The sequence below is a fragment of the Giraffa tippelskirchi genome, chromosome 3 (assembly GCF_054371585.1).
Source record: "Giraffa tippelskirchi isolate mGirTip1 chromosome 3, T2T-mGirTip1v1.2.pri, whole genome shotgun sequence".
In the NCBI taxonomy this organism is placed as follows: Eukaryota; Metazoa; Chordata; class Mammalia; order Artiodactyla; family Giraffidae; genus Giraffa; species Giraffa tippelskirchi.
This window is the reverse complement of record NC_137277.1, coordinates 188240059-188266251: the sequence shown is the minus strand read 5'-3', so window position 1 is coordinate 188266251 and position 26193 is coordinate 188240059. Positions and strand designations below refer to the sequence as shown.

Here is a 26193-nt window from a genome sequence, read left to right as displayed (position 1 = left end):
ACTGCTATGGAAAATTTTGTTCTTGTGCGTCACAAGACTTGCCAAGTCTCTTAACGTGAACATTTCTTCAGAGGTGGAAGCCAGAAGAACTCTGGTTATTCAGATACAAAATACAAGGCTGCATATTTGGGAGCAGCCTGGCTTTCTTCATAAATACATTTTGTAGGGTGATAGCCTACAAACAATCGAAATGGAAAGCCACTCGTAGAGACAACAGCTTCATCAAAGGGAAAAACAACAGCACAAAGCAAAACAAAGCACAGCACAGCCCTCCAGCACCTGTCGAGAGGCCAAGGCCCGCACCACAGTCCACCTGATACTCACCAGGATGGCCTGCATGAATTTGAAGTTGGGGTAAATGTGATTTTCACACGTGGTATCGGTTTGGTTTTAAACCACATGCTCACTTTTTAAGAAGCGCAATTTAACTTTGTTTTTTTTAAAAAACATCTTTGGGTTTCTTAAGCATTGGAGGCAGTGATGCTTTTAAAAATCACTGGTATTGGTAGTTTCCAAACGGAAGTAGTGTCCCTAATCCAAATACATACAGTGGAACAGTCGGGGATTTACAATAGTGCTGCTGGGTTTGTTCCTACCAAGGATGTATTTTTGCTTGGTGCTGGAAAGGAGCATCCCTTGGACTTCAGAGAAGCTCCCCCACCCAAGTATGAGTGCCCTCCTTTGCCCACAGAGTAGCCTGTCTTTTCCAGTTGCAGACACACAGACACACACGCTCTTCCCCGCCAACCCCTCAAGCGACCTGGCCCCAGACAGCACCTCCCAGAGACGGGCACACGTGCAGCAGCTGTTAAAAGGAGAAGTCACTTTATTCTCTTTTAAACTTGCAATGTTTGCCTTTATTTTGTTCTTTATATTTTGAAAGTGAAAAGAAATAGTACTGAGTCAATTTCTTTTTTTTTTTTTTTTTAAATATTTGTTCTATGTATTTACAAGCCTTAAAGTTGCTCTAAAGATTTCAAAAGTATTAAGAGTACTTTTCCCAGGGTAGCACTTTTTTTTTTAAACAATTCTTGGAGTTCTCTGGTCCACAGCATTTCTTTCTGTTCCAAGGTTATGTATGTTTTGATTACTATTGTGATTTTTTTATTTTCTGAAGCAAGCTGAGAGGCAGGCAGAAAGATCTGATGCCAAAAAAGAAAAAAATCTTTCTTACCTTGTTCACCCCAAACCTTCTCAAATCTGGACTAAATACTATGCTTTAAAACAAACGTGAGGTGCATCTGAAGGGGAGGGAAATTTATTTCTCTGCTTTTCTATTATACAAGTTGTTTACAGAAACTGCAAATTAAAAAATTACACTGGCATTTGCAGTCCTTAAAATAAATTAAAAGTTCTCAACTTTTTTTTTGTTTTTTTTTTGCTAAACAGATGTGTTTTTTTAAAGTATGAGTCCTTGTTTAAAAAGAAAAGATTAAAACAGAAAATATTTTCTATAAATAATACATGTATTTTGGTTTTAGTGCTCCCGCCCTCAGGTTTGAAGTTTACTTTTTTCCAGTACCTTTTTCCTCCATGATCACCTTTTTTTTTCTCTTTCCCCTCTCCCACTCGTGCACACGTGGGGGTTTCTGCGAGAATTGGCCTTGCTGCACTGTGATTGGCGAAGACGTGAAACTTTTTAAAAAAATACTTAAATTGTTTCTTTTCTTTCCTTTTGTGTATTTGAAGTTTTAGTTATCCTCAGACTCCTCTTCTGCTTCCCGCAGCCATGTGAAGAACGCTGTGACAGATTTCAGGGCCACACCCTTCCCATTCTGCTCTGCGGGGTCCTTGCTGCTTTCCCACTTGTAGAAGGCATCCTCAGAGATCACCTCCTCATCATACAGGCAATCAAAAAACATCCGTAGCAAATCTGCAAGGAGGTGAAAGGAAACCGTTGGTTTTGGGGGCTCTGTGGCTGTGAGGAGACTGCATTTCCATCCAGTGAAGGGACGGAATTCACGTGCAGGACGCCCTGCTGGGGTCAGGGCACCCATGAGACTTCATCACACTCCCTTCTGACAGCCTAAGAGCAAAGCCATTTGTCTAAAGAATGCAAAAAGATTTAGGCAGTCGGAAGTAGTTCTTAATTCTATTATTTTATTCAATTTGAACTGTTTTCTGATATTACTGAGCTGTTTGATGTTACACAGTTTTCAACCTAAACACTTAAAAATACAAGAATAATTTTTTAAACTTCCCTTTTGATATATTTTCTTTGAAATTTTACAATAAAACCGTCTAATTTTTACAAATTTTGGGAGGAAAAGGCAGAATGTACTTTCTTCCCAGTAATGTTGTTTTCAAAATGAAGAGAGTAACAATTCATATGAAAAACATGGGTAAAAACTACCTCATCTAGATTTTATCCAGTGAAATGACAGCCATTATTTTCAGTGCCCATACGATCTGGGCAATTTTAGTCCTCTGTTTCACTCTCATCATGGAAACTTAGCTTATATTATTGTTTTAAAAAGGACAGATTTATAGATAGAATATCTCTTCAGTTATACTCCGAGGACTGTTCCAATCCCTCCCTTTATTTCCCAAAGGGATTTAACACCGCTAGCCAAGAAGAAAAACTCTGCAGAAATCACAACCTAAGGAAATGCCAAAGAATTACTTCAGTGGTGTCTCTGAAATAGCCATATACGTACTGTCCACTTTCAGAAGTTTCAACTGAATTTTCAAGATTTAGTACGATTCAGTTAATTTGCCAGATCACTAACACGTGGGTGTTGGGGTTACCTTATTTGTGTGGTTAGCCAGATTTAACTATAACTCTTCACTGAAAATTAGTCTAAAATGCCTTCATGTCTTTGTTGGGTATCTGAGGATTCTGACAAGTATCACCCTCTTTCATTATTAAGGCCTGTGTCCAAGATGGTGAAAAAGTGTACTGCACAGACGCTAATGCCACGTGCCGTAGATCTGCTTTGTCCAATAGGGTAGCTGCTAACCACATGGAGCTACTGACGTTTAATATTTTAACTTCAGTTCCTTAGTCACAGTAGCCACATTAAAGTGCGTGACTGACACGAGTGGTTCATGGCTGTCACGTACTGCATGACAGAGATACATTTCCATCATGGCAGAGGTTCTTATACGACAGACGTGCCTGAGAATGAGGATTAACTCTCTAATATAAACTAGTCTTCCTGTCATTTTCTCATAAAAGTCAACTACTTAAAAACATTCATGTTTATCAAAGTTACAGGCTGAGTTTTTGTCACTAGGGAGTCTTCTATTTTCCACTGTTTAAAGCCCATCAAACCATCTCTCGAGTGTTGCCTTGGATAAACCTCACCCATCAGTTGGGTTAATTGGAGCAAGAGGTAAACTTACTGGCAGGTTGATCAAGTTTTACTATTGATGCTTGTAGTGCATAAAGTGCTTGCAGTTCCTTCTCTGTATCTGAGTCTAGGTACTTGAGTAAGATCGGCACTCTCTGCTTGATAACAGCAGTGTCCACTCGGAAGGTCGAACAGTCGGCTGGAGGAGACAGAAGAACTGAGCATTAACACACACAGCTGCTTTCAGTTTTCTGAATCAGTAAGACATACATGACCCTGCAAGGAAAGAGGAGCCACGGGGGTCTGAGGTAAAGATTTTGAAACGCTGAAGTTTCTAAAATTTTAATAAAAACAAAACAAAACAACTTTATTGAATTTGTTATAATAGTGCTTCTGTTTTATGTTTTGGTTTTTCGGTCGTGAGGCATGTGGGATCCTAGCTCCCCAGTCAGGGATCGAATCCACACCTCCTGCGCTGGAGGGCAAAGTCCCCACGACCAGACCACAGGAGAGCACATGAAATTCTTCCTGAAACAAACAAACAAATATATGGAGGGGGATGCATTTAGAGTGCTGGGCTCCCTCAAGAGCAGTGCACTCAGTTCTTTATCTTTAATCATAATTAAACAGGGACAGTGGTCTCATGACATTCCAAACCATAAAGACAACATTAAAAAGGAAATTAAAGAGGAATTAAAGAGAGTTTATTTAAATCTCTTATGAAGGGTAAAAGGATCAGAACCGTGTTACTAGCACTTGTTGTTACTGTTTAGTAATTCAGTCATCTCTGACTCTCTTGCGGCCCCATGGACTGTAACCTGCCAGGCTCCTCTGTCCATGGAATTCTCCAGGAAAGAACACTGGAGCGGGTTGCCATTCCCTCCTCCGGGGGATCTCCCCAATGCAGGGATCGAACCTGCGTCTCCTGCACCGGCAGGCAGATCCCCTACCGCTGAGCCACCAGGGAAGCCCCATGGTGAGCAGGGTGAGGACTAGCTGGGACAGCTGCAGACACCACCAGGTGTTTCAAATCATCTGACAGAAAACCCTGAATTCTGAAGCTGTCTCTATGATGCTTCGGAACAACTTTTCAGTTGATAGATTCTTTTTTTTTCCATTTCAGTGACAGAAATGTGGACTTCAATCCAAGGCCAAGTGGATGATCTCATTAAGTATCAGTAAAAACTATGAGCAGCTTGGACCATTTAGAGTCTCTACTGATCTGAATCCCATCTATCGATGTAATTCATAAACATTCAATAATATTATCTTATCAGGTCAACATAAAACAGGAGAAATAGTTGGTATTTTCTTTCCCCATACATGAATTTACATAAAGTGGCTTTTCTTTTGAGATAGGCCCTTCATCAACATTGGACAAGAATATTCAAATTGTTCATTTTAACTCGTGAATGGAAGGCAGGGGAGCCTTTGAATGCTGGAGGTGAAAAGTAAAGGAAAAGTCACAAGCAGCAACCTCAGGAGCAGGCACCAACTTCTTGCTGAACTGGGGAACAGAAGGCCCACAGCAGCTCTCACATCTGGGCTCGCTGCAGGCAGAGCAGCCTTCTGCACCCGCGGCCCAAGCCAGCCCGGCGCTGTAGATGGAAGTGGCACTCATCTGGCACAGAAACTGAGCTATACAGGGCAACTGTTAGAGGCAAAACAGATTCTGACCCATACCATCAGCAGTTGCCATATGCTTCAGAAATACTACTTACCTATAATAGCTGCTTTACAGACGGCTGTCATTAAAGCTCTAAGGAATGTAGGTGAACTCATCTGGCTTTCATCTAGATTAGCCTGCAATCAAAAGTAAATAGAATAGTTAAATGTACCCTTGGCACACCAGAGATATTATTTCCCCCTAAACCAGGCTTCATCTTGCACTAAGGGCACATGAGATCACATTCAACATTTTAGTAAAAAGTAGTCTTCTGATTCACCAGGAAATACTGGGGCTGTTGTCAGTTCTTTCTGAAAGTGTTCTGCTTTGCAGTATCTTGTTTCTGGGGAGCTTACCACTCCATATCCTTTGCTCACTCAGTTAAACAGTGCTGTGCACAATATACATTCAGAACGCAACTGTTTAAAAGCATTTTCCCTTTGCAATAAATAAGCTATCTTAAGACGATCTATCCAAATCTATAAAGTTGAAAGAACAGCTACTCGACAACTACCGAGTATTTTAAGGCTCCCTGTGCTCAGTAGTGCGACTATGTTTAGACGCACTAACACTGCTTTCTCATTTTAATTTTAATGTGAACTAGAGGCTAGTTTCGGAGAAGGCAATGGCACCCCACTCCAGTACTCTTGCCGGGAAAATCCCATGGATGGAGGAGCCTGGTAGGCTACAGTCCATGGGGTCGCTAAGAGTCGGACACGACTGAAGCGACTTAGCAGTAGCAGCAGAGGCTAGTTTCTAGAACTACCTCAAATAAACACCTCAGGTAGTGGTGAGGTAACTATTCCTCTTTTCTAAGGATGGCAAAAACATGTATTCTGAGGTAAGTTAAATAGAGTAAGTGAACCTCCAACTTATTTTTTAGTTTATTTCTCTTATCTTTTTGCGATAAAATACTACAGTAAACCAGATGAGAAGCAAAAGGAGAAAACGCACAAAAGCAGCCATTTTCTAGGCAGGTATTTCAAATATTTTCCAGAGTTTATGTTCCTATGCCTGTGAACAGAATTAATGCTTATCTCAGCTTCTTCTTTTTTTTTTTTTAAATAAATTTATTTATTTTAGTTGGAGGCTAATTACTTTACAATATTGTAATAGTTTTTGCCATACAGTGACATGAATCAGCCATGGGTTTACATGTGTTCCCCTTCCTGGACCCCCCACCCACCTCCCTCCCCATCCCATCCCTCTGGGTCATCCCATTGAATTAATGCTTATCTCAGCTTCTTTTAATAGCTTAGAATACCATAGCACAGTGCAGTATTTTCTACTGAAAGAGTCATTCTTAAAATAACTGGCTAGGAAAGAATTAAAAATGCCACTCCAGGTTCGATGCATGAGACAGGGTGCTCAGGGCTGGTGCACTGGGATGACCCAGAGGGATGGGATGGGGAGGGAGGTGGGAGGGGAGTTCAGGATGGGGGACACATGTACACCCATGGCTGATTCATGTCAATGTATGGCAAAACCACTACGATATTGTAAAGTAATTAGCCTCAATTAAAATAAATAAATTAAAAAAGAAGAAGAAAAAAATGGCATTTAAAAAGGTATGTGTTAGAAAGCTAAGAATTTCAAAGATATTTAGAGATCAGTTTAATGTTTATGAATTTTAGAACTGATGTAGATTAACCAGTAGCTCTCTCTTGGGTGAATACCTAACCTCACATTTACCACTTGGGAGGAACTGGTGGTTTCTTGAAAGCAGAGTTAAGAGTCGTTAACAAGTCAGACGGCTAGCTCTGTAGGATACTGGCAAAGCTGAACACAGAGGGCCAGGTCACCTTTCGCTATTGATCTCGTCCCACAGGACAGAAACATGTGGTGCTACTGCTGATAGCTAAGAATAATGTGGGGTAAGAGCTATGTAGAAAAGATTTCATGATGGTTTATGTTTTATATGGTTTATGCTCGTGTACCTCTTTAAGTAATATACAGGCTGAAGCCAAGGCTGGTCTAGCCCCGGAAATTACTTCCACAAAGTCTGAACAATTATTTTTGAATAAATGAGAGAACAAAAATACACCATTACTCTTTGGCTCAACAATACTTTATAAACAGGTTGTAGAGCTATTTCAGCTGAGTATAAAATCCCCAAAGGATCAGATTTCAAGTAGAGTCGGAGAAAAACAAATGAGCTAGATGTAATTACTGATAGATAATAACACTTCGAAACTATCTGACTGTTTCTTCCATTTTCAAGAAATGAACTGTGTATTTCTTCTACCAAATAAAGCCAGACACTGTAATTCTAGTATTCAAGAATAGAAAAGACATGAAGAAAAGTATCAAGAACACTAAAGATGAAGCAAAGATATTAATAAAAATGTGCAAGAACAATAAGGAAAGTGGGTCTGCTAATTGGAAATGATAAGCAAAATCAGATTATTGTACAGTACTAGTATCAGATCTACAGCAACAGACATCTTAGATGTCCTGTGAGCTCAGTGACCATTATAATGTTTTTGTTTCCTTGATCCTTTTTTAAAATTCACCTTTATTAGGTATCATTTATATTAAAATTTACCCTTTGTCTTATTTTTAAGGAGAATAATTGTTGGTCTGGAATAAGCTAAATAAATACTACTATTTAAGAAAATAGGGCCCAACATGGATGAAGAGGTAAAAACAGCATCATTTGGCAATATATGAGAAATAAAAGACCAAATTGCTGAAAGAGAATGATGTTTACAAATAATGACCTGACTTCTAAAACATAGAAGAAGGTATCTGAGGTCAATAATATACCAGAAAGCCTGACACTAATTCTATCCTAAAATCTACAACAAACTATCATATGAATGGGTTAAAAGTCTTACAGAGGAAAGAGATGGTTATGCTAAGAATAAATAAGGACAAAAATAACCAAGTCATGTTAAACTAACCTCCTCTCCTTTTCTGATATGATCACCATATGGCAGCTCAGATGCTTTAACTTTTCCAGAGTTTAGCAAGACATTTGACAAATTAAAATAGGTATTCCCTTGTAGGCAACATGAAAAGATGAACTAGATGTGAAATAATGATGAAATGAACTAGATGAATGATGTGAAATAATAAACAAGTTAACAGCTGAAATGTCCACCGGGATGGCGATGAGATCTAGTCCTAAAAAGTCTGCTGCTTTGTCCTTGGTCCTGCTCTACTCACACACCTTCCCCATAACTTGAGTGAGGGCGAAGCTGACATAGTAATCAAATGCAAGGAGGGCACAAAGTGAAAAAGACAGCAAGCAAACTGTATGACCAAGTTAGAACAGAAAATGTCCTGATAAGACTTTCAAAACAGTGTCTAATTTAAGAAGATAAACCTAAATAGAAATAAACATTTAAAACATTATTTTGGCTCAAAAATCAAATGTGTAAGTTTGGGATGGAAGAAATGACTAACCTGTAGAATATAAATGAGTGGATACTACAAGACTGAACGGAGTGGTTTGGGTTCACCGTGGTGAGCCTGCCAGGAGCATGGGGTTAACAAAGAAAACAAAAAACGTCAAAGTAGCACCTAACTCTATCCTGCTGGACCACAGCTGATGGTCACGCTCAGTTTACACATGTCGCCTTGAGAGGCATGTTGAAAATGCAGGTTATGTCTGTACGAGAATAACCAGACAAGGGCCTGGGTATCCAGATTTTGAGAAGGGATGAAAGAACCTAGAGGAGTCAGGAGTGTTGATTACTATGCTGCTGAGTCGCGTCAGTCGTGTCCGACTCTGTGCGACCCCATAGACGGCAGCCCACCAGGCTCCGCCGTCCCTGGGATTCTCCAGGCAAGAACACTGGAGTGGGTTGCCATTTCCTTCTCCAACGCATGAAAGTGAAAAGTGAAAGTGAAGTCGCTGACTTGTGTCTGACTCCTAGCGACCACATGGACTGCAGCCCACCAGGCTCCTCCGTCCATGGGATTTTCCAGGCAAGAGTACTGGAGTGGGGTGCCATTGCCTTCTCCGATTGATTACTATAAATTACTTAAAAAAAAATTCCCAATTAGGTGAGGTGATAGACTGTCTGATAGACAGGAGGGAAAATAGGTTAAAAAAATTATGAGAAGCTTCATCATTTCTCAATGCCTGGAAATGGTTAAAGAAACAACAACCCATTAGAAGGACTACAAACCAAGAGTTGTACAGACGGAGAGAAGGGGATCAGCCCCCCATGGCTTTCTTTCAACTTGGATTAGTATATGATTCCATGAAAATGTGCACAAGTAAAACACAGCCACATAAACAAAAGTTAATATTTAAAGGAATACAGTAACAAGTTAAATACAGACATGATCAATGGACTCTACAACACAAGATATTAAGGTACGTTATGAAAAGGTAAGCTAGCACATTTCATAATAATTACATATTGCTTATTAATTTTATCCAGGATAGTATCTAAAATGTGAGAACGTGAGAAAGAAATGCAAATTTTTGAATGGTAAAACGTAGTGTATATACTAAACTAACGGGAGATCCAGAAAAAAGGCTTATGTTCTGAATATTTTTACTTCACTTTATAAAAGACTATGAATCTTGAGTCTTTATACCTCTACCCAGTCAAAGATCTGTTCATCATTTGCCTTGTCCTCAATAATGAGTTTCTCGAGTCTCTTATACAGCTCTTCGGCAGAGAGTTCTTTCTTCAAAAGTGCTTCGGAGGAACAGGAACTGTCAGACTCTAAAAAGTCCAACTTCTGAAACATACAACGTTAAACATATTAAAATAATTCAATATTATTATCAACCTGTGAAGAAAACAAAGTCATGGGCTATCTCTTCTATTTCACGTGGCATCAAAATGATCAGCAGAAGCCATGCTCTATTTATAGTTCTAAATGCATTTTTCTTCTGAATATACCATTTTTTTTATACTGAGTATCTCTGATTCTCCTTAAAAACAAGCTTACTTTTCCTTCAAATCATTCTGAGCTTCGGTCTTCATTTTCAGTATGTCTGATCCACAATGTTAGTTTCAAGTGTGTACAATAAATACAGTGATCCTACTTTTGCATATACTGTGAAATGACCACCACAGTAAGCCCAGTCATTCTCTGTCACCTTACAAAGTTAGTACAATGCTACTGATTGTACTCTCCAAGCTGTACATTACACATTCCCATAACCTACTTATTTTGTAACTGGAAGTTTGTACCTCTTGACCTCCTTCACCTATTTCACCCCTGCCAATCCCTTCTGCTCTGGCAACCACCTACCTCTTCGCTCAATCTATGGGTTTTTACTTGTTTTGTGGATCCCACGTGTAAGTGAAATCAGGCGGTGTTTGTCCTTCTCTTTGCTTATTTCATTTAACCTCATACCCCTGGGTGCTTCAGTCTTGCTCTCAGCTGTGACACAGCTCTAAAGCAAGGCAGGTGTACCAGCAAGGATACAATTTAATTACCTTTCTGCAGCCTATGATTAATATCACTTGCCACAGAGCAGCTGTCAAAAACTCTATAGCTTTAGTTTTGTCAAGTCGTTCAAACATCTCCTGACCATTCTGAATCCAAGTGTGAAAAATGATGCCATGACTGTTTAACTCTTTGGTGAGTATTAAAAAAAAAAAATCAATAATCAAAGTGATATTTCATTTTATAGGGTATAAGGCCATGAGGTATGTAAGCATGCTTTGCTTTATACAGCTTATTTATGCAAAATCCATAAAGATTAAAATACTAAAGATTATTTACAAATTTTTTTTAGAAGACTCATATATATTCCTATATCCTCCTTGGATCCACAAATCAAAAATTACCTGGAATTCTGTGAAAAAAATTCATTCTGTTTTAATTGTCTTTACCATGTATGTAGTACTTTTAAATAACATATTCCTATAAAGCTTTAGAAACATGATTCAGTATCACAATTTTTCTGCTTCAACATTGATAAATGCATTAACTACCACATTTCAATACACATACAAAATCACAAGGTGATGGCCATAAGTTCTTTTAGGAACAGGCAACCGATTTTTCATAACCTTGAAACATTCTCCAAATTTGTTTCAACATTACCTTAAATGTTAGGGTACCTACACAGAGTACCGCTTTAACCTACCCTACACCTACAAAGACAACTGGAGGTCTGAGAGCAATTAACATTAATAGCAAAGTTAAGCATTAGTTACACTGTTCATTAATAAAATGATCTAAAAATGTGAAAGTGAAAGTCTTTACCATGGCCTAACGAAGTCAGTGGTGAGCTGTGAAGTTTAGCTTTTTCACTGCAGAGAAACATCTATCCCTCAGAATCCCTGTGTTTCTGTGCAAGCCATCTAATCTTCCTAGAACCTAGAAGGCTGGGCTTTAAATTTATGGATCAGCTCATCACTATCTCTTATAGAATGTAACAGGGTTCCCAGAAAAAGGGCATTTTAGAAGAAAGCTAAAAGTCAAGGTAAGGATGGCCAAGTTTTCTGAAGCCTCACTTTTCTGTTTCCTAAACATTGTTATTAGGAACAACATTAGGCATAGTTGACTGACTTCCTCTCTATGCTCAGCGCTTCATAAACATCATCTCTTTTTTAATCCTCAGAAAAATTCTGGAAGATAGATATTATAATAAGCATTTCATAGGTAAGGAATGTGAGGCTTAGAGAAATCAAGTCATTTTAAAGTCTTAAGTGGGAGAAACCTGGAATCTGAACCCAGGTTCACCTGACTGCAAATAAGGGTGCCACACGTTTTGGGTACAGGCCTAGAAGTACAATCGCTGGGCCTTATGGGGTTTCCATGAGAAGTCATCCTTATACAGCTATTTTCATAAATTATGTCTTTATACAATGTATGCCCATTAACACATATTTATTATTTTATGGATTTGCCTTTTAAATCAATCATTCAGTAAATAATGAGAGGAGTTACAAACGGAAAACAAAATAATCCTTGATTTATATTTATCTGTGTGGTTACCTTTACCAATTATCTATATTTCTTCGCATGGCTTTGAGTTACATCCTAGAGTCCTTTTGCTTCAACCTGAAAGACTCAGTTAAGGATGGTAGGTCTACTAACTAACTTAGTTTTTGTCTGAGAATGTCTTAGTATCATCCTCATTTTTGTAGGAAATACTACAGATATATAAACAGTCTTTAAATTTTAGTACTTTAAGTAAATCATTCCAATGTCTTCTGACTACCATAGTTTCTGACAAGAAATTGGCTGTTAATTTTATTGAGGCTTCTTTGTATGCGATGAATCACTTTTTCTCTTGATGCTTTCAATATTTCTTCTTTGTTTTTGTCTTTCAACAGTTTCATTGTATCTTGTTGTGAAACTGAGTTTATCCTGCTTGGAGTTTGTTGAAATTCTTAAATATGTAAATTCATATCTTTGATCAAATTTGGGAAGTTTTCAACTATTATTTCTTTAAATATTTTCTTCTGTCCCTTTCTCTCTTCTCTGGGGCTCCATCAAGGAATACTGACATGCTTGATGCTGTCCCCTAAGTCCTTAGATTCTTCATTTCTCTCGATTCTTTTTTCTTTCTGCTCCTCAAACTGAGTAACTTCTTCTTTTAAAGCCTTTTATATGTTAAATGGATTAATTTTTCAATATGTATTATTATAATTAAAAGGTTTTTTAAAAATAAACAACTGTAGGGACATTTTTATTTAAAAAATTCAATGATATTGTTTCATGTAACAATGCCAGAAATTTCACTGGAAAAACAATTAATAAAAGGTGTATCTGCAAACACTAAAGATGGATTTTCATCATAGTAAATCAGTGCTGAATCAGTGATTCCTGATTGAGCAATTTCAACTGTGCTATTTTCAAGTTCACTGATTGATTCTTCTGTCTGTTCAAACCTGCTGTTGAAATATTCTAGTTAACTTTTCATTTCAGCTATTGTCCCTTTTCAGTTTCTGTTTGGTTGCTTTTTCTAGTTCCTACCTCTTTACTGGTATTCTCAGCTTGTTCAGTTCATCACTCTGATTTCCTTTGTTTCTCCCTCTCTGGTTTTCTTCAGCATCTGGAGCACAGTTAGAGCCCCTGTCTAGTAAGCCCAATGTTTGGGCTTCCCCAGGGACGCTTTCTGTCAGTTTCTTTTTTCCTTTTGAGAGAGCTGTATTTTCCTATTTCTTTGCATACTTTATAATTTTTTGTTGAAAACCAGACCTTGCAATGTGCTAAGTCTGGACATCAGATTCTCTCCTTTACCTAGGAACTGCTGATGTTGCAGTTATGTGTTTATTTAGTGCCTTTCTGACAAGGACTATACTCCTTCCTTTGTGTGGTTACTGAAATCTCTGATCCACTATCTCTGCTGTCAGCCAGACCTTTTAGAAATTTCAGTGACTATCTGGATCTGAGGAGAAAAACAGAGAGGTGTGGGGAAGACTCAGATGGGTTCAGTTTAAGTTCTGTAAAAGACCCCATCTGAGAAGCTGCTTCAGAGTGAGGAATGGAAACATCAAGGTCCTGAAATGGATTCCTGGTGAAGTGGCAGGCAGATTAAATGACACAATGTCAGCCTTCGGAGGACAAGGTCGTTCTTGGTCTATCTGGCACCAGAAAGACAGAACTACTGTCCTCTCTGCTGTGTCTACTACACAGCTGCAGGCTGGTAGCTTTCTAGGCAAAACACCTGAAATTCACCCCTCCGTTTTCATCAAGCATTGTCCTGGTTCTGGTAGTGCGTTTGTTCCACTAGACTCCGTAATTTCAAAATAGCTGATTCTGACTGTCCCAGCTCAACAGTTGTTTCAGCAGAGGGACTAGCTCTGAATCTTCTTACTACTTCATCTTTCCTACATCTATACATTGGTTTTATAATTTTAAATTAACCTTATATTCTTGTGATAAACCTACCTGGTTATGATGTATTATTTTTTGTTGCTGTTAGATGGGACTTGTGAAAATTTTGTTGACAACAAATTTAGTCAACAAAATTTTCTATATGTTAATTAGGAATTAAGTCTATAGTTCTCTTTTCTTGAAATGCCTTTGTCTAGTCTTGTTATCAATGTAATGCTGGCCTCATAGAATGAGTTGGAAAATAGTCTCTCCTGTTCAATGTTTTGGAAGAATTAGTATGAAAGTTTTGCAAAACTGGCATTACTTTTTCCTTTAACGTATGGTGGAAGTCATCAGTGAACTCATCGGAGCCTGGAGTGTTTTTTCGTGGGAACATTTTTAACTACTACAATTTCTTTCATAGACATTCACATTATCAGTTTTTCTTCTTCCTCTAGTAGTTTCTTCTTGCTCAAGAAATTTACTCATTTCAGCTAAGCTGATGTGTTTACTGGCATAAAGATTATTCATAAAATCCTCTTATCTGTTGTTATTATGTGGGGGATATGTACAATGTCACTTCTCTCATTCTTTTTATTAGAAATGTGTGCCTTATCTTTTATTTTTCCTGATTAGTTTAGCTAGGGGTTTATCAACTTTATCTTCTCAAAGAACCAGCTTTTGACTTCAGTGACTCTTCTCTATTCTTTTGTTTCACTGATTTCTGCTCTGATTTTTATTTCCTTTTTTCTATTTACTTTCGAGTTTTATTTGCTCTTCCTTTTTCTAATTTTGTAAGGTTGCAGCTGAAGTTAATGATCTGTGACCTTACATCTTTTCTACATACAGGTGTTCAGTGCTAAAAACTTCACTCTAATACTGCTTTAGTTGTACCCCACAAATTTTTATTGACTGTGGTTTTACTTTCATCCAGTATAAAATATTTTTAAAATACCTTTTATGATTTCTTATTTGACTCATGGGTTATTTAGAAGTGTGTTACTAAGTTTCTAAATATATGTTGCCCTTCTTCTTAAAGGTTAGTTTATTTGGAAGTCAACTCTATATTAACTGGAATTTTCTCAGCACTTTGAAATTACTCCACCATCTTTTATTGTCATCTCGGTAACACTCTGATTGACGGTATACAATTGGGCTTTCATTGTTGTTTTAATATGCTTCTTCTTTCTAGCTACTTTAAAATCTTTTCTTTTTCTTTTTTAGATATTATGCAGTTTCACTAAAATGTAACTACCCTATGTGGTATTCATGTGCTTTCTATAGATTCATATATTTTTCAGTTCTGGAAAAGTATTAGCCACAATCTCTTCAAATAATGACTCTTCTCCATTCTCCCTACTGTCCCTTCTAGGACTCCAATTAGACACGTTACAGACTTTCTAGCCCCTAAATTTTATTAACATCTATCAGAATTCTATCTAGTTTCTTCCCTTTTTATATCTGCCCAATCATGTGTGCTCATTTTTGTGACTCTTTTTAAAATAGTGTTATTTTATATTATGAGTTATAATTCTATTATTTCAAGTCTCTAGAGTGTAAATCCTGTATTTATTGCCTGTTTACTCTCACTTACGGTTACTTACTTCATTATATGTTAAATGAACTCTAAGTATTAACTCATACATTTGGATAATGTTAATTTGTAGAAAATAAGAGGTAAGTCGAGTATGTTTTCTCCAAAGAGCATTTTGGTCTGGTGCTTTGTGGAGCTGGGTTAATACTGAACTGGGGCTGTTCCAGCTTCTCCGAGACCCCTAGGGGCACTCCAAGCGGCATTAGGCAACAGGCCCTTCACAGGTGCTTGTGCTTAGTTGCTCAGTCACGCCCGCCTCTTTGCGACCCCATGGACTGTAGCCCATGTCCATGGGAATTCTCACATGTGCTTACTGCTCGGAATTCAGATTTCATCTTTGGCTTTTTCCCCCCTTATTCTTTTTGTTATTTGGAAGTTTCTTCAATGTTCTATGATCCCAGCAATGAGAAATAAATTATGCCTTATGTAGGTTCTTATTATCATGGCAGGAGTGCGCCTTAGTGTATCTAGACTAAAACCAAAAGAAAGCTAAAATCCACTGTGAATCTAATGTCTTTATCCAACTTAAAATACACATGCTTTAAAATCATTTTCAGATTGCTTTATTATTTTCTTTTAACCTAAGAGTGACTTTTTTCTCCTTATTGCTGAATTTGTTGGCTATCTTAGCAGTTATTTTCCTCAGATGTTTTAGGATTTTGATTTGCAGGATCATTTTGAGAAGAACTTTTTTGTTTTAGGACCAGATTATATCGATTGTGGTGCCTTCTGCCTTGTTGTGGATTTCTGGATCCAGTTACCAAATCAGTAGGTAGCTTAGCTAAGGTTCTGTCTACAAGACTGTACCTATTTCCTAACACTTATTTATCGAGTTTCCACTTAGTGATACGCAGTAAGCCTGTCTCCAATCTTCTACCTTGTAAGCCTACCAGGCTCCTCCATCCATGGGATTTTCCAGGCAAGAGTACTGGAGTGGGGTGCCACTGCCTTCTCCAAAGGGACTATTAGCCTACAGAAATAACTTCTGACTTGTTTCTATCTGCTTTCAGACCCAGAGCTCAGAAGACTTGCAGCTTTAGCCCTATTACTCCTGCTTTATTTATCAATTTCATTCCTGGTTCAAGGACACATGTAACTTGTTTGCAAAATGTGTCTAATTTCTTAAATTTTTCCTCTATTTTTAATCTATCATCTAATGAATGCATAGACAAACAGTCATGAGGTTGTTAAAAGTTCCCAGACGAGAACTGTGATTGGTTCCAACAAGAGATCAGAAAATATTTCTCCTTAGGAATCATGAGTCTTTTTGAGGGTAAAGTGGCCTTAAAGTATAGACTTAAAAATGACATCTTGACCATGATTCCTATTTTGGTCTAATTTTAAAAACTGGAGGCTTCCCTGGTGACTCAGACAGTAAAGAGTCCACCTGCTATGTGGGAGACCTGAGTTCAGTCCCTGGGTTGGGAAGATTCCCTGGAGAAGTGAATGGCCACCCACTCCAGTATTCTTGCCTGGAGAATCCCACAGATAGAGGAGCCTGGTAGAGTCCATGAGGTCACAAAGAGTCGGACACGACTGAGCAATTTTAACTTTCACTTAATAACTGGAATACTGATGCAATTACTTTTATCTCCTCTAAGAAACAGATGAACTACTATCAAACAGTAGGTATAAACCTTGCTCCTACTCACCTGCTCCAAGAGAAAATTATGTACATCTTCCCCTTCTGGTAAAAAGTCCTTCCAGCTGAAGTCAGCCTCCCTCCACAGGGCTCCCACTTTCTTATGGCTCTAAAACAGAGATTAAGTCCAGTTCATTTACTTCTACATTGGGAAGGAGGAAAAAAAGGTCAAGAGTGCAGAACTGTGAAGGCTAAAAAACTGAAACTTTTCCTTGCACTGATATGAAGTTAATTTCTTAGGATTCTTGGCTTTTAAGCTGAGATGTCTGAATGTACATAAATGTAGTGGTAAATGAAGTACAGTTGTTTAAGGTTCAATAATTTCTTTTACCAGATGACTAATTTGGGCATCGGCAGGCTTGGTGTTTGGTGCTTTTTTGAATACAGTCATCTAAAAAGAGTTTAATTCACACAGCTTATAAATTTAAAACTGTCTCTTTTCCTGGACAGTGCTATATGCACTGGTGATTAAAGCCATTCAATAAGCCTTGCTGGAGGCCCTCTTCATAGTAGTTTACCATTGTGCTACTTAACATGAGAATGATTAATGATTGCTCCTGAACAAGGAGTGAGAATTATTTCAAGGGCAAGAAGAAGTGCAAGGTTGAGCCCAACAAACAACAGAGAAGAGTTGCTGTCAGTTGGAAAACTGATGAGGAGGTTCAAGTCCACTCCCTGAACCAAGTCACAGTGATAAAGGAAAGTGTCAGGCTTTGAGGCTGCAACTGTCATCTAAGGAACACGTACTGGATGTTTCACAGACTAACAGACTAATTTGCCCAAGGCATAGCTGATAACCTGGCAGAGCTAGGATTTAAACTCTAGGTTGATTTCAGAGTTTATGTTATATGAGAATTTTGTTTTATTTAGGAAAAGTGAGAATCTGCTTTCTGTTTCTACAGGTAAAAGTTAACAAGAATTTGAATTTTAAGGGATAAAGTCAAATAGGTAGAAGAGGAGGAGAAAATTCTGGGTCTAGAAATTAGGGTTCAATAAAAGCTTCACTGCCAGCAGGCAAAGGGAATTAAAAATATATACATAATCAGCTAGAACTAGAGATGAGACTAATCAGTATACCTATCTATGAATAATTATCACACAATTAGATACAGGGGAACTTCTGCAGATTTAGACAGACAAATGATACGCTGTTTTGTTTTGTTTTTTATCAGTGCCTACAAAGCAGTAAAATCTATCATCCCAGTATCTCTTGCTCTGCTGTGAATAAGTCAGAAATCACTCTAGAACTATTCAAGTGAGTTGTTTTGATGTTTCTCACCCCAGGAGTTACATCACCTTTGTGAAGCTATACCACTTTTCCAAACCTCCTAACCTCTAGTATAGCACTGACACAATTTTTTGCTTAAGATTTGTCTGTCTCCCCTTCCAGGCTATAAATTCTTTGAAGGTTTAGTCATCTTTGTAGACTAAAATCCTGGCAAAGGGCTTTGCAGAGAATTATGCAGTAATTCTAAGTAAATTCTAAAATAAATGTAACTTTAAGATAGAAATTCACAATCCTGCGGAATCATTTTTACCACCTATTTTTTTGTTCCATTAAAAAATCATTTTATCGAAGTATAGTTAATTTCCCATGTTGCGTTAATTTCTGCTGTACAGCAAAGTGATTCAGTTACATATATACATACACACATTCTTCTTCATATCCTTTTCCATTATAGTTTATCACGGGATATTGAAAATACTTCCCTGTGCTACACAGTAGGTCCTCATTCTTTATCCATTATATATACAATAGTTTGCATCTGCTAACCCAAATTCCCAATCCATTTCTCCCCTCCCCCTGGCAACCACAAGTCTGTTCTCTATGTTGAAAGTCTGTTTCTATTGCATAGATAAGTTCATTTGTGTTTTAGATTCCACGTATAAGTGATATCAACATGAATTTTTACCACCTATTTCTAATCAGATTACCTAGCCTTAATCCAAAAATAATAAAACTAATCATTTCATGAATCTCGTCTTTTTCTGAAATCGGAGGAGTTTAACCGAAATCTATTATAATGAAGTATAAATAATATTGCCATTTTGCTTCAAGAGAAAATAAATTAAAACACATTTTGAGATTCTTTAAATTTTACCAAATCTAGCTGAGATTAGATAATTTCTTCCCAAATTACTAGAGAACAGAAAGGCAAATATACCTTTGGAAGAAACTAGACTGAACCAGAGACCTCACTCTTTTTTCCCCCCCAAATAACAGAAGTTAACAGAATCACTTACACAGCGATACCCAAGTTTTTCACAGATAAGCCAAGATCAAAATCATGACACTTCCTAATACACTGCTAAGTCCCACACGAAGTTTAACACTCACCATTTGTTTGCATAGAAGGTGCAATATTTCAGAAATCAAGACTCCAGCTCTTCCAACAGGAAGTAAAGGTTTGCAAAATTCTCTGTAAAAAATACAAGTAGTGCTTAAGTACCTCTGAACAAATTCTCTGTTTTAAAAAACAGGCAAAGTGTGCCAAAAGAACAGATACTATGCAACCTAAACAATACTGGGAAAGTCCAAGCTCCAGAACATGCTCGAAGTAATAATTTTCAGCAGAAGTAGTTCAGAGACCTGGGGTTTTTATGCCTCATTGAGAAGCCAGAAAGAGGCTTTACGGTTTCTGGGTTTGCCCTTTGCTCTAACTGCTTCAGTGACAGAAGCAGTGCAAAGATCCGTCTTGCTCACTCTCTTTAGGTAAGTTCCACTTCAAGCTGAAAGGCGAGAAGCATCTTAGGTAACAGGAAGCCGTGCAGCTTGCTTACGAAATATGTCTCAGAAAGGAAGCTTTTCTTTAGAATATGGGTGAAACAGAAAGGAACCAATTTTCCCACAGTCTAAATCAGTATTTCCCAAACTATGTTCCACAGTGTACTAACAATTATTCCTCAAAAAAAGGATTAGATAGTCAAGTAAATGAAGCGATGCTGACTGAAATAAAGCTAAATGATTTTTGTTTGCTGCTTTGTTTACAGGACTCTCATAACCTTTAGTGTGCTATAACACACTTTGTGACTCTTGCAGGGACACACTAGTATGCAGAGTCTGACTATGTGAACAGTTTTGGAGAAATACTAATACTTTAAAGAAGAGTTGGGGAAATACTAGCCTACACAATGCAGCAACAACTTCCCATTCCTGTCCAAATCTAGGAATGCCTATCAGCTCAGTTTCTTTCAAAACAACCTGAGCACGTACCATGCAGGTGCTACAATCTGACAGGTTATCACATGGAACTATAAATTCTTACAGCACTGGAGCAATGAGAGACATAAAAGCCAGATTAACATTAAGCTTCCAGGAGCAATCACTTTCCAGTTACGTGATTCTGCAGCCATATCTAATGTTAATGAACCACAGGGCTATTATATCCCCATCACTTCTCTAATTTAGAAAAATGTAACATTTTTATACTGCAATTAGAAGTCTTAAAGAGCCACAGGCTGAGTGTGAAAGTCTCCAAAAGCACTAAAGAAACAGCACTAAGCTAAAAGGCAGCTGGTGAGTTCTGCCAGGTTAACTAGATAGACATCAAAAGAAACAAGTACAACTTACGCGATAAGTTCTCTCATGGAGATTCCGCCTTCTTTTAACACGGGAGTCACCAGTTCAGCAAGGTACAACCAAATATGGGGAATATCAATGGCCATGTCATCTGCCAATTCCAATGTTTCTGAAAAACTGGAAAAGAACAGGAAAAAATCCACATGCAAATGTAATTGAAAAGTTAAGATCAAATACATAGATCAAAAACCAATCAGTTAACAAATACCCATTAAACAACTGCTATGTGGGGTACTGCTCTAGGCATCAAGAAAACAAGCTTTTGATCTCAAAGAGCCTGTATCAGTGTGGGGAGGAAACTAAAAACAAACAAAAGCATATTTGTAGGCAGGGCTGATTCTCTGAAGAGCAGGACCTAAGGCACTAGGATATCGCTGGAGGGCGATCAGAAAATATCCCTGTGTGGAACTGACATCTGAAAGACTTAATGAAAACGAGGCAGTCTCTGCCTGAGATCCCGGAGGGTTGACAGCCGCTGGGAGGGTCGCAGCCAGAGACCAGCTCCCCAGAACCGACACAAAGCACATCGGAGCCGGGCGCGCCCGTAAACCGAGGCGGGGACCAGGGAGGTGATAAGCCGCACCACCCCAACAGGGGAGAGCGCCCTCGCCAAACTCCTGGCCGCCTGGGCAGCTCCGACCGGGAACGGCACAAGCCGCGGGCAAGCCGCGGGCGAAACCGAGTCTGCGCCTTTGTGGAGTAACCGGGAGCCTGAACCTGAGCGGCTTAGACCTGGGAAGTGCACGCAGCTCAGGGCCCGCTCCCCGGCCGAGTAACCTGAAGCCTGAGCAGGGTAGACGGGGAAAGCACACACGCCGTGAGCGGGGGCGAACCCAGTGCGGCCGAGACACTGCGAGCTTACCACACACACGCCAGATTTGCAGTGTTCCTTCCTCCCCACAGCACGATTGAACAAGCGAACCTAAAGAGATCACCTCCACTTTGTTGCAGGGCGGAAATTAGATACTGAAGAGATCTCCAAACAGAAGCCAAATAAACAGAGGGAAGCGCTTTGGAAGGGACAGGCCAACAGATTAAGATCCCTGTAGTTAATACCGACTGCATTGAAAAGGACCTATAGATCTTGAAAAGTATAAGCAGGAATAAGGATCTATCTGAAACTGAGCAGACCCCACACTGCTCACAACAGCTCCAGAGAAAGTCCGGGATATATATATTTTTTACTATTATTATTATTTTTTTTTTTAATTAAAAAAAATTTTTTTTTCTCTCTTCTTTCCTTTTTCTTCAAGTCCTCTATTACACCTTTAACTTTCATTTTCATAACCCACTATTAACTTGCAAAAAAAAAAAAAACCTTATTTTTGAAGCAAACTATATACATATATCTTATACCTTTTGTGTTTTCTTTTTTTTAATGTTTTTTTTCCTGTTCTACATTTTTTTACTGTTTCTTTTTTTACTGTTTTACTGGTTTTTTTTCTTTTTACACTGTTTCCTTTTTTTCTTTTCTTTTTTTTTTAGATTGTAAGTTTTATAAGAGTCTAACCTCTACTCTAGATTTTTCATCTTTGTTTTACATATCTGATATCAACTTTGTACATTTAAGAACCCAATCTTTAGGACCCACTTTTACTCAGGAGTGTGATCACTGGCCTGATCACTCTCTCCCCCTATTGAGGCTCTTTCTTCTCCTTCAGGGAACCTCTATCTCCCACCCTCCTCCTTCTCTTCTCAACCCAATTCTGTGAATCTCTGAGGGTGTTCTGGGTACCGGAGAACACTCCAGGAACAGGATACTGCCCAGATCTCTCTCTCCCCTCTTGATTCCTCCCTTTCTACTCATGCTCACCTCTATTACCTTCCTCCCCCCTCTCTATGTATCTCTGTGAACCACTCTGAGGGTTCCAAACTGTGGAAAGCACAGAGGGAAGTGCTTACTGGCTAGATTGCTCTCTCCACATTTGAATTCCCCTCTTCCCCTCCTGGTCACCTCAACACACCCCCCCCACCTCATCTCTCCATGTAACTCAGCGAACCTTTCTGGGTATCCCTCACTGTGGAGAATCTTTTCACCATTAACCTAAAAGTTTTATTATTGAGGCTGTATGGAAGGAGAAGTCTTGAGGCTACTGCAAGAATAAGACTGAAAGCCAGGGGAAACATTAATTAATAAGAGACCATCCAATAGCCTCCATAAATACACTGAAACCAAGCTCCACCCAAGAGACAATAAGTTCCAGAGCAAGACATACCACGCAAATTCTCCAGCAACGCAGGAACATAGACCTGAGCATCAATATACAGGCTGCCCAGAGGCACACCAAATCCATAGACATCTCAAAAATTAATACTGGTCACTCCATTACACTCTAGAGAGCAGAAATCCAGCTCCACCCACCAGAACACCGACACAAGCTCCCCCAACCAGGAAGCCTTGACAAGCCACCTGTCCAACCCCAACCGCAGTGAGGAACCTCCACAACAAAGAGGAACTTCATACTACCAGAATACAGAAGGGCCACACCTAACACAGCAATCTAAACAAGATGAAAAGGCAGAGAAATACTCAGCAAGTAAAGGAAAATGAGAAATGCCCACAAAGCCAAACAAAAGAGGAGGAGATAGGGAATCTATCTGAAAAAGAATTTAGAATAATGATAATAAAAATGATCCAAAATCTTGAAAGCAAAATGGAGTTACAGATAAATAGCCTGGAGACAAAGATTGAGAAGAAGCAAGAAATGTTTATCAAGGACTTAGAAGAAATAAAAGGAGTCAATATAGAATGAATAATGAAATAAAAGAGATAAAAGACACTCTGGAGGGAACCAACAGTAGAATAACGGAGGCAGAAGATAGGATAAGTGAGGTAGAAGATAGAATGATGGAAATAAACGAAGCAGAGAGGAAAAAAGAAAAAAGAATCAAAAGAAATGAGGAAAACCTCCGGGACCTCTGGGACAATATGAAACGCCCCAACATTCGAATCATAGGAGTCCCAGAAGAAGAAGATAAAAGGAAAGGCCATGAAAAAATACTCGAGGAGATAATAGTTGAGAATTTCCCTAAATTGAGGAAAGAAATAGTCACAGAAGTCCAAGAAACCCAGAGAGTTCCAAACAGGATAAACCCAAGGCGAAACACCCCAAGACACATATTAATCAAATTAACAAAGATCAAACACAAAGAACAAATATTAAAAGCAGCAAGGGAAAAACAACAAATAACACACAAGGGGATCCCCATAAGGATAACAGCTGATCTTTCAATAGAAACCCTTCAGGCTAGAAGGGAATGGCAGGACATACTTAAAGTAACGAAAGAGAATAATCTACAACCCAGATTACTGTACCCAGCAAGGATCTCATTCAGATATGAAGGAGAATTCAAAAGCTTTACAGACAAGCAAGAGCTGAGGGAATTCAGCACCACCAAACCAGCTCTCCAGCAAATGCTAAAGGATCTTCTCTAAACAGGAAACACAGAAAGGATGTTTCAACACGAACTCAAAACAACAAAGTAAATGGCAACGGGATCATACTTATCAATAATTACCTTAAATGTAAATGGGTCGAATGCCCCAACCAAAAGACAAAGGCTTGCTGAATGGATACAAAAACAAGACCCCTATATATGCTGTCTACAAGAGACCCACCTCAAAACTAGGGACACACACAGGCTGAAAGTGAAGGGATGGAAAAACATATTCCATGCAAACGGAGACCAAAAGAAAGCAGGAGTCGCAATACTCATTTCAGATAAAATAGACTTTAAAATAAAGGATGTGAAAAGGGACAAAGAAGGACACTACATAAAGATCAAAGGATCAATTCAAGAAGAAGACGTAACAATCATAAATATATATGCACCCAACATAGGAGCACCACAATATATAAGGCAAATACTAACAAGTATGAAAGGGGAAATTAACAATAACACAATAATAGTGGGAGACTTTAATACTCCACTCACGCATATGGATAGATCAACTAAACAGAAAATTAACAAGGAAACACAAACTTTAAACGATACAATAGACAAATTAGATTTAATTGATATTTACAGGAGTTTCCACCCCAAAACAATCAATTTTACCTTTTTCTCAAGTGCACATGGAACTTTCTCCAGGATAGATCACATCCTGGGCCATAAATCTAGCCTTGGTAAATTCAAAAAAATTGAAATCATCCCAGCCATCTTCTCTGACCACAATGCAGTAAGATTAGACCTCAATTACAGGAAAAAAACTATTAAAAGTTCCAACATATGGAGGCTAAACAACACACTTCTGAATAACCAACAAATCACAGAAGAAATCAAAGAAGAAATAAAAATATGCATAGAAACGAATGAAAATGAAAACACATCAACCCAAAACCTATGGGACACTGTAAAAGCAATACTAAGGGGAAGGTTCATAGCAATACAGGCGTACCTCAAGAAACAAGAAAAAAATCAAATAAATCAACTAACTCTACACCTAAAGCAACTAGAGAAGGAAGAAATGAAAAACCCCAGGGTCAGTAGAAGGAAAGAAATCTTAAAAATTAGGGCAGAAATAAATGCAAAAGAAACAAAAGAGACCATAGCAAAAATCAACAAAACTAAAAGCTGGTTTTTCGAGAAGATAAACAAAATTGACAAGCCATTAGCCAGACTCATCAAGAAACAAAGGGAGAAGAATCAGATCAACAAAATTAGAAATGAAAATGGAGAGATCACAACAGACTCCACAGAAATACAAAGGATCATAAGAGAATACTACCAACAGCTATATGCCAATAAAATGGACAACTTGGAAGAAATGGACAAATTCTTAGAAAAGTATAACTTTCCAAAACTGAACCATGAAGAAATAGAAGATCTTAACAGAGCCATCAGAAGCACGGAAATCGAAACTGTAATCAGAAATCTTCCAGCAAACAAAAGCCCAGGACCAGACGGCTTCACAGCGGAATTCTACCAAAAATTTAGAGAAGAGCTAACACCTATCCTACTCAAACTCTTCCAGAAAATTGCAGAAGATGGTAAACTTCCAAACTCATTCTATGAGGCCACCATCACCCTAATTCCAAAACCAGACAAAGATGTCACAAAAAAGGAAAACTACAGGCCAATATCACTGATTTACATAGATGCAAAAATCCTTAATAAAATTCTAGCAAACAGAATCCAACATCATATTAAAAAGATCATACATCATGACCAAGTGGGCTTTATCCCAGGAATGCAAGGTTTTTTTAACATCCGCAAATCAATCAACGTAATACACCACATTAACAAATTGAAAGAAAAAAACCATATGGTTATCTCAATAGATGCAGAAAAAGCCTTTGACAAAATTCAGCATCCATTTATGATTAAAACCCTCCAGAAAGCAGGAATAGAAGGAACATATCTCAACATAATAAAAGCTATATATGACAAACCCACAGCAAACATTATCCTCAATGGTGAAAAATTGAAAGCATTTCCCCTAAAGTCAGGAACAAGGCAAGGATGCCCACTTTCACCACTACTATTCAACATAGTTTTGGAAGTTTTGGCCACAGCAATCAGAGCTGAAAAAGAAATAAAAGGAATACAGATAGGAAAAGAAGAAGTAAAACTCTCACTGTTTGCAGATGACATGATCCTCTACATAGAAAACCCTAAAGACTCTACTAGAAAATTACTAGAGTTGATCAATGAATATAGTAAAGTTGCAGG

At 38.3% G+C, this 26193-nt stretch overlaps 1 protein-coding gene across 43 annotated transcripts in view; it reads right to left on the bottom strand.

Annotated features, from left to right (window-relative positions):
* Nucleotides 1-1447: 1447 nt before the first annotated feature.
* Nucleotides 1448-26193, bottom strand: part of EIF4G3 (eukaryotic translation initiation factor 4 gamma 3) — a 357082-nt gene continuing 332336 nt past the window's right edge. For 42 of the 43 annotated variants that reach the window (XR_014078267.1, XR_014078269.1, XR_014078268.1 and 39 more), the window contains 7 exons: nucleotides 20512-20637; nucleotides 19279-19360; nucleotides 16951-17049; nucleotides 9514-9660; nucleotides 5015-5096; nucleotides 3346-3492; nucleotides 1448-1873 (listed from right to left, as the gene is read on the bottom strand). Coding sequence is in view for 31 of the 43 variants with exons in the window: in XM_081574712.1 (XP_081430838.1) it covers nucleotides 1692-1873; nucleotides 3346-3492; nucleotides 5015-5096; nucleotides 9514-9660; nucleotides 16951-17049; nucleotides 19279-19360; nucleotides 20512-20637 (865 nt within the window). In the remaining 12 variants the exon portion in view is untranslated. The remainder of the gene's footprint in view (nucleotides 1874-3345; nucleotides 3493-5014; nucleotides 5097-9513; nucleotides 9661-16950; nucleotides 17050-19278; nucleotides 19361-20511; nucleotides 20638-26193) is intronic. The other variant, XM_081574720.1, reaches the window with a different exon arrangement.